Source organism: Nyctibius grandis, chromosome 2 (assembly GCF_013368605.1).
Source record: "Nyctibius grandis isolate bNycGra1 chromosome 2, bNycGra1.pri, whole genome shotgun sequence".
Taxonomy (NCBI): Eukaryota; Metazoa; Chordata; class Aves; order Nyctibiiformes; family Nyctibiidae; genus Nyctibius; species Nyctibius grandis.
The window spans coordinates 30756481-30769968 of NC_090659.1; the positions used below are offsets into that span (position 1 = coordinate 30756481).

At 35.6% G+C, this 13488-nt stretch overlaps 1 protein-coding gene across 1 annotated transcript in view; it reads left to right on the forward strand.

Moving 5' to 3' along the window:
* The window catches only part of DMD (dystrophin), a 1374504-nt gene that overhangs the window by 590438 nt on the left and 770578 nt on the right, over positions 1 to 13488 (forward strand). The window contains 4 exon segments of the mRNA XM_068422827.1: positions 2051 to 2221; positions 5065 to 5247; positions 6831 to 6965; positions 7706 to 7855. Of these exon segments, the coding sequence (XP_068278928.1) occupies positions 2051 to 2221; positions 5065 to 5247; positions 6831 to 6965; positions 7706 to 7855 (639 nt within the window).

Below are 13488 nucleotides of genomic sequence, written 5' to 3' on the forward strand. Positions count from 1 at the left end.
TACTGTTGCATTTTCTTTTGCATCATTGTACTCACATGTCATTACTCTAGATGAAATAAGACACTAAAGCAGTGAAGAGTTCAGAATTCAATAACTTCGAATTAAGAGTATGTGCACATATGCATGTGTATAAATTACAGTCTCCAATGGTCACATGAATTTGAGAGAATGGTGCATAACAGGAAAGGAGAGTCCTTTTATTTTAATTAAAGGCATTCTTAAATAATTTTACACATTAAGGAAGCTAAAAATTGCTATAATTTCATTGATGGCATTTGGATTCTCATTCTTTATGACAGTTCAAAGGAAAAGTCTTTCATGTATTACTTATACTTTTTTTTCTACTTGCTCATTCTGTTGTCTACCTTTTCAATGTATATTTGCATAATAGTAAAACTGTTACCTTTCAAGGTGGTCTAATGTTCTCTAAAATTATTATTCCTCACTTCACACGTGAAAAATAGCCTCTGTATGTTTTTCTGATAAACATATATATGAAAAAAGTTGATCTTTAAAATCTGTAAGACATTTTATTTGATCCAGTTCTGTAGTCTTTCCCCTTTGACTAATGTGGAGTTTTTAATTGCTTATTTTTGTAATATTAATAAGTTGGATATCTTTGCACTTCTCTCACAGAAATTTAAAGTAATGCCCTATGAGTTTAGAAGTCTGTTACAGTTTTCTTCTGACTTCCCTGAAAATTTGCCTGTAATAGTTTGATTCAATACACAGCACAAATTATTGCCTCTCAGTGGGCATTTCTAACACAGCTTCTTCAGTGATAACTATTAAAACACATGAGTAGTAAATATAAAAATCAGTTTTGTCTGTGGGGATTTCTCGAAAGGATTTGGAAGAAGTCAGCTTGAGTTGATACACATGCAGTTAATACGAATGTGAGAGCTAACAATTGGCATTCAGATACTTTTTCCAGGTCATGGGAGATCACCCTCTCTTTTGGTGCTGTGACTGAGGAATAGGCAATTTTGCACAGTCACATATGGTTCTGCTTTTATATTTGTTGAACATCACCTTTTTGTTGTTACTCTGTTTCATTCTGTAAAATGACATTTATGTAGAACAGCATTTATGTTTAACAGCTGCTCCTCAAGGATGAGTAATGAAACCAGAAACAGTCGGAAGCTGAGACAATTCCTCCTGATGTTACTGAAAATAACATTTACTGAAGTAGCATCACAGTGCAGGATATTGGACTGCTCAGCTCTGCAAACTCAACTCTGAAAAATGGCACAAGTGCAACTAACTGTTTTTGTTGCAAACTTCTTTATGCCATTGAAAGATGGCTCAGTCAATAGCTCAAACAATTATGGACAATTTTGATAGGTTGATGCACAATTCATAGAATCATAGCATGGTTTGGGACAGAAGGGCCCTTAAATATCATCTAGTTCTAGTTCTATACATGAGCTATATAACGTTAAGTTATATGACCCCTGTATAGTGATCGGCAAAGAATTTAACAAAAGTATTTTCCCTTTAGTAAGTATTTTCTTCCAGTAGGAGATTCCTTTTTTACTTACCTATTTTTAGGATATACACTTTTCTGAGAGATTCAATAATGACTTCATCAGTAGAAGAAAGATATGCATATTGCTTTATTCTCTAGCAAGTTGCATTAAAACTTGTTAGAAAGTCATCTGACTTTATAGCTCAGGAGCCTCTGATTTCATCCTTGGATGCACTTTCAAGGTCTCCCTGTGGTTCTTTTTGCATCTTTTAGAAAATATTCCCCGAGTGACAATTTTTCCATATTTGTTTTCTGATGACCTCAGCATATGGTACAGAGTCTTCTAGGGTCATTGAAAACTCATTCTGAACAGCAATGACTCGCTAAAAAAAGGATGTATACACATGTTTAATACTTTCTCGATTGCTTATTACTAATATCTATTTAATCACTTGTTAATGTCTGCATAATTACAGTAATATTATTAGTATATGATTTAATTTGGTTCTTTTCAGGCTAAAATATTGTCAAGTTTGCACACTAGCCTTGCTGCAAATATCATGTAATTTTTCTTTCTTAAAGGCCTATGCTAAGAAGGCAGCATTAAAAGGTGGTTTGGATAAGACTGTGAGTCTCAGAAAGGATTTGTCAGAGATGCATGAATGGATAACACAAGCTGAGGAAGAATATCTGGAAAGAGATTTTGAGTATAAAACACCTGATGAATTACAGAAAGCTGTTGAGGAACTGAAGGTAAAAGATGAACTAATTCCTTGAGCTGTGTTTAAAGCTCTTTTTGAAGCTTTCAATGTAAAGAAAGTCTACTCTTTCTTTTAGGAAGGTGCCTTTTGAGATCTAATTGTTAGCCTAAAATTTAAAGTAGTAGGCAGCTTGAAGTGATTTCTATTTGAAATATGTTGGAAGATATTTAATCTTTCACAATACTGCATTGCTTTTTTTTCTCTTTGCTTTACTGGATACTTGATTTTCATGCAGCTTCAACATTCTTTTACTTAAGGACTAATTCCTAAGAATCAGGTGTTAGCAGCAGTTAACTGATAGAGTGAAATCAGTTTTATGTCTTCTCTTTATATTAGAGAGAGAACAAAAAAAGATTTAGGACTTCAGGATGCATGTTGGTATGTACTAAGTATGAATGATTTATTATTTCTTTAATATAGCAATATAGGAACAGCATATTTTGGTCTCAATAATGTTTCTTTCATGTGCAATGAATATAACGTTTGGACAAAAACACTAATTTGTGATACATGCACAAATATACTCTTGCTCAGCCCATGGATGTGGGCTTGATTTTTTTTCATAGGTGAATTTTTTGCCCTGTGCTATTCAGAAAGTCAGATTATATGGCCTTAACAATCTATCCAACACTTTGTTTGCAAGCTCTTCATTGTTCATAGGATTTTACTAGTATCTGAGAGTATCTAACCGTGCAACTGATGATCTTTTTATTTACTAACAGAAATTACTTGATGCCAGTCAGAATACACAGAATATATGGAACAAGTTCGAGTCATTGTAAATGAGACAAATATATCAAAAGTAAACATCTGCTCTAGAGATACAGTTCTTTTTTAGTAATTAAATAACAAAACTCAAATTTATACATTGCACTGCATAATCAAACAGGTAAAATGTATAGTTTTAGACAACCCCCATTATGGATTTCCTAGTGAATATTCTGTACTACCAGCTGAAGTAGAGGTATGTTCAAAATGTGACACCTCAACCTATGCAGATAACCAGATCTTTTGTCATGTATCACAGAATCACAGAATCAATCAGGTTGGAAGAGACCTCTGGGATCATCAAGTCCAACCATTGCCCTGACACCACCATGGCAACTAGACCAGGGCACTAAGTGCCATGTCCAGTCTTTTCTCAGACACATCCAGAGATGGTGACTCCACCACCTCCCTGGGCAGCCCGTTCCAATGTCTAATGACCCTTTCTGTAAAGAAATGGTTCCTAATGTCTAACCTGAACCTCCCCTGGCGCAGCTTGAGGCTATGTCCTCTTGTCCTATTGCTAGTTGCCTGGGAGAAGAGGCCAACTCCCACTTCGCTACAACCTCCCTTCAGGTAGTTGTAGACTGTTATAAGGTCACCTCGGAGCCTCCTCTTCTCCAGGCTAAACAACCCCAGCTCCCTCAGCCGTTCCTCATAGGTCATACCCTCCAGACCCTTCACCAGCTTGGTCTCCCTCCTCTGAACTCGCTGTTCCTGATGATACTTTCCCCAAAGGCTTGCAGCCACCTCTCCTGTCACACAACAGGCAAAATCTGGACCAGAATTCTTTGTTCATCCTGCAGCCCGTTTCTTCCCACAATTAGGGAAGAGGAAAGTGAAGAGCAACCTAGTAAACTTTCTCTGGCAATGGCAGCCTGATCCAAATCATTCTGGTTCATGGACTTCCTCAGACTCAGAGAGAAAGAAAGTTGTCAGGAACAAGGTTTTGTTTTAATGTTTTCGAGCCATCCCAAGATGAGGGAGTTCTCATCTTAAATTCCTGTGAAGACCAGTACGCACTATGTATACCATCACTCTGTTTCCAGTAGTGATATGACTCCAGTCATAGACACCATCCCATTGTAAGCACTCAGAGGAAACAATGCTGGGTATGACAATCTTACATCTTATTAATGAGACAGTGTAAGAAAGGGGAGAGTAGCAAAAGGTGGAGGAAGAAATTTGGGAATTGGATTGATCAGTTGTTGTTACAGAGGCTAAAACAGGGAAAAGGTGGCAGGTTGGTGGTTCCAGATCAGTTACACAGGATTTGTTAATTATTGGGTTTAATTCACCATCCATTTGTGGTTCTGTGTGTCCCTCAGATCTTTATATCTCCTGTGTCTGTCCTTTGTTAAACTTCTTTGCCTAGGATCTGACACAGAAAGTGCTGTTTAGGAGGATGCTCACTTTTCGCTTTGTCCTCTCTTCATGTTAGGTTAATGTCACTGGCAATGAATAATGGCATTGGTTTTTCTATCTATCTCTGTAAAGTGAGAGAATGAAATCAACTTTAGTGCTCTGATAAAAGTGTGATATATACACTCGAGAAAAATTATTTTCTCAATTTCTCTTTCAATGTGAGTTAATGACAGTGACAAGGAGAGGAAAATCAGTCAGAAGCATTTTCCTTTTTTTCTGTCTTGCTGCTTGTGATTGTACCTTTAAACCTGGGTACATGAGTTTGTAACACAGCAGATTTTTTTGTCATATGTGGTTCATAAGGTATTATGGCAAAGGTATTTGGAGCATTTCTTGGAAAAAAAAACCCAAACAACTTGAAATGTTTTACTATTCTGAGAAGTCCAGAAAAATAAATAGATAGTTGTAAGATGTTAAATTGTATTGCATATCACGTAATGGCAACAAAATGGAAAAAGAAGTTTTTTGGATGCATTCAAGAGTATGTCAGAAAGTCCGGAAATTAAATGGATCTTTAGGGTTTTTTGTTACGGGGTTGTTTGGGTTTTTTCTGTCTGACAGAATTCTGTCAGAGAGAATTCTACCAGAGTTATTAGAAATAAGTTTCCTTCTTAAACCAGGACTAAAACTTTTTTTTTTTTTCAGAGAGCAAAGGAGGAAGCCGTGCAAAAAGAAGTGAAAGTGAAGCTTATTACTGATTCTGTGAATAATTTTATAGCAAAGGCTCCACCTGCAGCTCATGAGACTTTGAAAAAGGAGCTTGATGTTCTAATTACCAGCTACCAGCGACTCTGCAGCAGACTGAATGGAAAGTGCAAAACTTTGGAGGTTGGATATCTTGTCAGTCATTGTATTTATAGCCTTTCTAACTGCAAAAGTAAGGTAGAGAGCAAAGATATATTATCATATGGGATCATGAGTAGCCCAAGGCTGTCCTCGCTTTATGAGCCATATACCAAATACCACAAGGTATGAGCCATATACCTAAATCTTTTTGAGAATCATATATGCTGGAGAGTCATATTAAAAGAGAAGCCTCAAACATGGCTCTTAGGTGGGAGACAGCAATGGCTGCTCAGGGTTCTTATTCCTCCTGAGATTAAGCCAAGCATCTGACTTCTCTAGCAACCCTGTGACATTGCCTTCAGCAGCTCCTCTAGGCTTCTTTCTTCCATGGCTAAGGATTTTGATTAAATGGCCCTGAAGCTGGACAGGTGGTATTATCTCAACATGGAACAGCATTTGATCTGCTGGTGAGCTGAATGTGTCTCATGCATTTTGAGTTGACCCTGCCATTTTGGTCAACTCCATTACAGATTCTTGCCATAGGAATATTTGCACATTATACAGTGGTTACAGTGAATTAGATACGATTTTTTGTTGTGATCTAATTTGCAATAGCTAAGTTCATACAGGGCAATTATATACCTCGGTAAAATTTATCATCTTCTCTAAATTTCACTGTGAAAAATTAAGTGTGTAGTCTAAACTAGTAATCTATATTTCCCGTGATCATTGATGTTGTTGTTGTGTGGTAATACCCCTCTATAACCTCCTTCTAGACCAGACACTTACATTTGATATGACCAAAGTTAGGTGAGATGAATTGCAATCTGGGAAACTTGATCTGCAAACAGCCTAAGGCATCTTAATAAAATTATTTTAATTTCTACTATCAAAAAAGGAAAAATGAAAATATGATTTATGGAGAGTTTAAATGTTTTGCTTGTGTATAAAGTGCCATTTTTATCTGCTTATTTAAGCATCTTCAGGCACTGTAAAAATAAAATATTAGACAATAATTTGATTTCAGGAGAAAAAGAACATAATTTCATTTTACAACATGTTGTTTAGTACTCTAGCACTTAAGTGGTCTATAAATTGCACTAGATGTGGTTTAGAATTAATTTCCATAGAGATTTTAGTCAGAATCATTGAAAGCTGTGTTTTTAGATGTTTTATGATCCTCTGCTTTAAGTAATTAATATACAGAATATATAAGCAACCTAACTACGTCTTGTAATGAAAACATAAACTCCTAACATGAGTCTTTAAAAATTCTGAGAATTTGTATATTTACATATTACAAGAAAATTTTACAGAAAAGCATATGAAGTGGATAATTCATGAAACAGAAGATTCAAGTTGTGCTTTGCAGAAGTATTCCCTTTTTCATGTTATCTTCTGTGGTTTTACTCTGTTTAATACAAATGTTTTGGTTGTGTATTTTATTTATTTGGAACACATAAATTTCCATATTTTGGGAAGATATCAGCTATATGGTACTGTAACCACCAGATATCAACCATGTTGTTTTGGGGATGAAGTATGCAATGTTTTCAATGTTTTAATACATGAAAGTTAGCTGTGAGATTTTCAGTCTCAATAAACATATTTTTTTTCTCTATCAGGAGGTATGGGCATGTTGGCATGAGTTATTGTCGTATTTGGATGCAGAAAATAAATGGTTGAATGAGATTGAACTGAAACTCAAGGCAACTGAAAATATCCAGGGAGGTGCAGAAGAGATTTCTGAGACTCTAGATGTAAGTGCTCTCTTAAATAATATCAAATCACATGTCTTGATAAATTGTAAATCACATCACATTCAAAACAAACTATGAATCGATAGTACACATGAGCAAGATGCAGAATATTTGGGAAGTCCTGTGTTCTCACTTGATTCAACAAACAAGGTTTTGAAACAGAATAATTAAATGTGTTATGCCTGATGTCATAGACAATTTTTGGTGACAATGAAATACATGTTGTTAAAAACTGTGGCCTCACTTAAGCCAGTCAAAAAAAGGTTGAAGACTTCAGAGAGAGCAAGCTTTCATCCTAGCACTGCAACTCTGTTTATTATTACTTAATTTTTATTCATGAAACCTTTCAAATTTGTAGAAATTAAGTTAATACTCTTAGTGGATCAAAATACAAAATGTTACATTGATAATGCATTTTTGCTGTTGAACTTCATTCAGATACTCAAGAAAATTTTTTATTTTTAAGTACACAAATACTCCCACTGAACTCACTGGGCGTAGTCCACGTTTTTAAAATCAAGCACCCAATTTACTGCTTTGCGAAAAATCTTTGTTTTCTGTAATAAGTAGTACAGAACATTTGTTGTCAAGACATGTGACATAGATATTTTTATCTTTTCTCTCTACTTTTATTGTGTATGAAATGTGAAGTTTCTTACTTACGTTTTTAAGGCAAATTGTGTTTGCTCTGTAGAATCATGCAGAAAGGAAAACAAACTACTTTTCTGACCTTGTTTCAGTCTTTGGAACGTTTAATGAGACATCCAGAAGATAATCGCAATCAGATTCGGGAATTGGCTCAGACTTTAACTGATGGTGGAATCTTGGATGAATTGATCAATGAGAAACTTGAGAAGTTCAATACTCGATGGGAAGAACTTCAGCAGGAGGTATATTTCATAATTGACCTGTTCACCCATTAAACAGTTGACAGTCTACTACCATTAAAAAAAAAAAAGTTATTTTTTTGGTATAGTTCCTAAACAGTACACAAACAAAGACTTATTTTGGAAGTGGATGGTTTGCATAGGTGTGGTGGGCTGTCTCTGGAGGGTAGCAAAGCACCACATAGCTTCTTGCTCACTCCCCACATCTCCTGGTGCAATGGGGGAGAGAATTGGAAAGGCAAAAGTGAGAAAACTCACGGATTGAGATAAAGACAATTTAATAAGTGAAAGAAAAAAAGGGAAAAAGCAAGTGATTCAAAGCCAATCACTCACCACCAGGAGCCTAATGCCCAGCCAGTCCCCAAGCAATGGCAATTTTGGAAAAACTCCCCCCCAGCCCCTTTTTAGTGCTGAGCATGACTCTGTGTGGTACAGAATATCTCCTTGGTCATCTGTTCTGAATGTATCCCTTCCCAGCCTCTTGCCCACCCCCCAGGGGCAGAGTGAGAAAGAGAAGACCATGGCACTGTGCAAGCACTTCTCAGAAGTAGCTAAAACATCCCTGTGTAATCAACACTGTTTTGGTCACCAGCCTAAAACACAGCACCACACGGGCTGCTGTGAAGAAAATTAAGTCCATCCCAGCCAAAACCAGTACAATAGGTAAGCCTAAAATTCCAAAATTGAAGTGACTATCCAGTGGATTTAATCTTCAATTGCATATTTGGAGATGCTTTCTCTGACAAAACTCTTACTGAGAAGAAAACTATTTTCAAAATTAAATATAACATTTTCTTACAGATATATTCTTTACTGAACAATAAATAAGAGTCTTTTTTTTCAATGAAAGATTTTATAAAGGCACTTCAATACAGAAACACGTTTAGTACAAGGAGAGTCAAAACTAGCAATATGCTAGATTAGCAATCTTTGCCGCAGACTCTATGAAGAAAATTTTACTGATTCTTTGACAGATCCCACTAGTGAGACAGTACACTTTTTTGCTGGTAAATCAATTCAAAGCCGTGATTTGTGCATGAATATTTACTTTTAATACTAGAAGTTTATTTAACATACCTTTGTGAGTGTACTAATACAAATGTGTGTGTATGTGTATAATGGCATGACCAAACAGAATCACCAAAGAATTTTAAGACAACCAAGGAATATATAAGGAAATAGCTCAACTACTAGTAGTTTACTAGTAACAAAGGTGGGGATGAACTCTAAATAAACACAGAACAACCTTACAGGATAGAGTAACAAGGCAGTTAAATTACGGAAGTATTCGGTGCAAATACATGAAAAGTGATACTCATGGAGAACTTCTGTCTTCATATATGAAATTGTAACTTTTTAACTGACTGTTACTGTTCAGAAGGAAGATCTTGGAGTTATGAAATACCAGGAAGATGCCAGCTCAGTACTTGGTAAAGATCAGAAAGGAATTATTAGGGAAAGACCTAGTAAAGGACACAGAGACCCTCTTTATGATTGGAACCAGAACATGTTCAAAGACGAGCTACAAAGAGGGTCAGAAGTTACTCAGTTTCAATAATATAAATGATGCATAAGTAAAGATTTTTGGAAAGCAGCTGTGTAATATGATAACAATCTACTATGACAATGATAACATTTTTGCTTCTTTCATGGTGCTTGAAATGTACTTGTTCTTGAAAACAGTGGAATTAAAAACACTACAATAAAAAACAAGGAAGGGTCCTAAGCTGCTCTGAGCTTAAACTTGAAGGATGGGGAGGGAAAGAGCCTGGTTCCCTCTACTAACTACCTGCTGGTAGTTCTAGCGGAGTGCAGGCATTCACGTAATCCCATGTTGCTGGACAGTGTCATAACAGAAAACTAAACACAACTTTCTGTATACCTGCTCTTTTTTTCTTTTTTTTTTTTTTTTTTAATCTAACTTCTGTTTGAAAGCAGATGTGTTCCCTGGAATTCTTCTTGGTATCTGTTGTTTTTTTCCTGACTTGGAGGAGAAAACTGGGAATATACACAGGGCTTCCAGTGTGTGAAAACAGGACTTTCAAATAGTCTTGCTGAGTGATGGATGAATACTATTCAGTCTTCACAATAATAGGCATTAAATCAAAATTCATGCAAGCTGGAGGGGTTAAATGTGGAAAGTACAACATAAAGATGTTGTGTGAAATTCTGGAGTCGATTTGGATGAGTATACAAGCAAAATATATTAGAAATTTATTCACTACTTTCCAATTTAATTTAAATATAGACAAAAAGCGGAGGGGGGAAGACCCCCCCCCCCTTCTTTGAAAGCTTGATCTGATATTTAGTAGTCAAATACTAATGGTGAGGTCCGTGTATGAACATAAGAACTGTAAAGAAACTATTTCAGTTGCAACTGACTCAGTCACATTGCTTCTTTACTGTACATTTTCTACAACAAAATGTTATATTAATTTTTCCACTGAAGTCTCACATACTTTTTTTCATAGATTCCTGACACTGAATTTTCTGTGCTGTTTGTGTAGCCCTGTTGAAATCCAAACAGCATGCACTCTCCTTGCATCAAAATGCATTGCAGGCACGTAACACTGTTCAGCTTGTGTTCAAGGTCACTTCTACTTCAGACAGACTAATAGGCTGTTCTAATGTGGTTAAGGTACTTATTTTTGTTTGAATAATTGTGCAGGTAATTACCAAGACAATAAGCTCATGTGGGCAGAAACTGATGTGTGAAATATTTATTTGCTGCTAATAGAGCAACCAAACCAAACCACTGCCATATGAATGATGTTGCAAGACAATACAACATTGCCACTAAGATAGAGATTCATTTTTAAAGGCAGATAATGGCTTTATGTTTGTATACCTTATCTTCTTTAGTTAACAAAGACTGAGTGTGTTTAGTTTGCTTTTGAACATCTGGGCTAATCGATAAGCAACATATACCCTATTTTACTTTTCAAGGACTGATTCATTTACAGCTCTATATGTTGGATCTAAAAAACACTGTTGCCTGAAGAACTTCAAGCTAATATTGCAAGTGGCTATCATCCCCTGTAATGCTGAAAGTAATTTACATCCTGTCCAGCAAACTTAAAAAATGTCAGCTAGATATTCTTGACACTCTGCTTGAAAAAACTACAAAATATTATTGTTCAGATGGACTTAACACTAGATTCAGTGTTTGTTCTTGGAGATTGTCTCTTAATTTCTTTTAGAACACCCCTCAAGATTACCCTTTGTTTCTTTCAAAGAGCACATATTCATTATTTGACACAATTTTTCTGTTTTGTTCTCCTCTCAAGAGGAGAAAGGATTCTTCGTGCCCCATCTCCACATGATTACTTTGAAGGCTGCTAAGAGGGCTGCTTTTACAAGTTCTGAGGCACTATCTGTTTGCAGTGATAACCTAAAGAGATAAAGAAGTCCTCCTTGGTATAGTTTGCAGTTTTGGAATACAGTTGATCAAAGATGAGTGTCTCTTTATGGCTGAAAGGTCAAATATTTGTAGCCACTTACTTTAAAAACACACTGTGAAATATTACTAGAATTTGCAGAAGAGTTAGTTCTAGCTTGGAGGGTATTAAAAATTCCTGGGCCCAAAATGAATGCTTTGAATGTTAGAAAAGGTGTTTCTAGTTTAAGTCTAAACACTAATCCGCTCTGATTCCGAACAAAAAGTGGAGATTAACACATTAACAATTTGATGTAAAACGTACAGAGATGTTGTAGTATATCTCAGACAAAACTGTTGTAACACCAAGAATTAGGTTAAATTTTGAAGTAATGTAAACAAGTTAAGAAGGAAATATAAAGTCAAAGTTTTCTAACTAACTTTTTTTTTTTGACTTTAGACTCTGGTAACAATTCGCAATAATTAGAGAGTATTGAGCCAAAAAAAAAAAAAAGACCTAACATATTTCTACCTTTCTTCACAGACTCCTTTCCATGAGCTGTAACTTATAAGCTAATTAATGAATTTGCTTCTGCATTATAAATAAATATACCCTGCAGTAAAAGTACTATAATTTTGGAAAGGTTTTATTATCTTTTTCTCCCACAGCACAACTACTGAGTACTGCCTCAACAAAACTCTACTTGGTTTTAACCATAAAACCCTAACCAACATCTTAGTAACTGCACGTGTGACTAATGTCATTAAATACATGAAATGTATTATTTAAGGAAAAAAGTGTCAACGTCTATAAATATAGCTTTATAACTTTCAACATCAAAGAATGAGCTATAGTCATAAGCAACTTTTTCAGCACCTCCAGCTTTCCTTATATTTGATCGCGTCTCTGTGCAGCCTTTCCTTTAATAGGGCATTTTATATGGATAATATGCAATGTTACAATTTCCTGCATTTACCATTGATCTTTGTTAAATTGTAAACAGATTTATGCAATACCCCATATCATAAAAATTAAATGTTATACTTTATCATAAAAAATAATTTAAAATCTATAAAAACCTTTAGAGACTTTAATAAAAAATTCACTCTATAAATACTTTTTCTTTTCTCCTTCGTTCTGATAGTGCCTAACAGCAGATTTTTTTGTTTATTTTTATTTTCCTTGACAGCTGTCAACATTTCACTGGCTCAGAAATAATTAAACAGCTGGTTATTTTCCTGAGATTTCCCATTTAGCAATTAACTGTCAGACACTTCTCTTTAGAGACCAAAGACTTCAGCTTTATTGATTATGATCTGATAGCAGAGCTAGAGCTTCCTGTTATGTCCTCAGACCCATTTATACACTGCGATGTTAAACCATCTATTTCTTCCACAGAGGAATAGAAGAACCATAATCTTTCACAGAAAAAAAACCCAACCAAAAACCAAAACAAAACCCCAAAAAACAGAACATCATAAATTAAAATATTTTTATATTATAGCAATATAAACAATTTCAACTGTCACATCTTTTAAAAGTATGCATATATAGATTTGCGCACACCAAGACATATGAGTTTTAAGGACAAATTTTAAACTCAGGTTCACATATGTAAGGGTGTAGTACATCTGCTGCTTTTTGTAAAGCCCTCTAATGTTTACCTCCATCAGGAGCTCTCATTTCTACTGAAAGAGAGGAAGAAGCGTCCTCCGTATTGTGGCATTTCCCATGATTGAATTGATAAGTATTCTGCAATGCCAGTGATAGTGCCAGGGACCTTATTATTGAACAGGATTAAGTTTTTGAGTCAGCTGTTGTGTAATGGAGAAATACGTTGCATTACATGAGTGTATTGTACCTTTTATAAGATTATTGTGAAGACTCTTTCATTGCGTTTGTAGTGTGAATTAAACAGGGTCAGGTCAGAGGCTTGACTTTAGGTGAGGTTGCAGGCAATATAGCAGTGCACCCCTTTTAGGGTCAAGGTGTGTAGCCAGTCAAATAGTTGTGTTACTTGCCTGCAAGGCCAAAGGGCAGGCCCGTAACTATTCTGGCCTCTACATCTGGCTGCTTATCAACATATTGAATGTGGTTGTGCTTTTTCCAATTACGTAATAATTTTACCACACCACAAAACACAGACAAAAAAAATCAGGCAGCACCCATTTATATCTGAGAAAATCATCACAGCTGCGGAAGTGCCATTTCCCAGCATTCGGCTGTGTGGTTTTGCTCCCACTGCCAAAATAGTTCCTC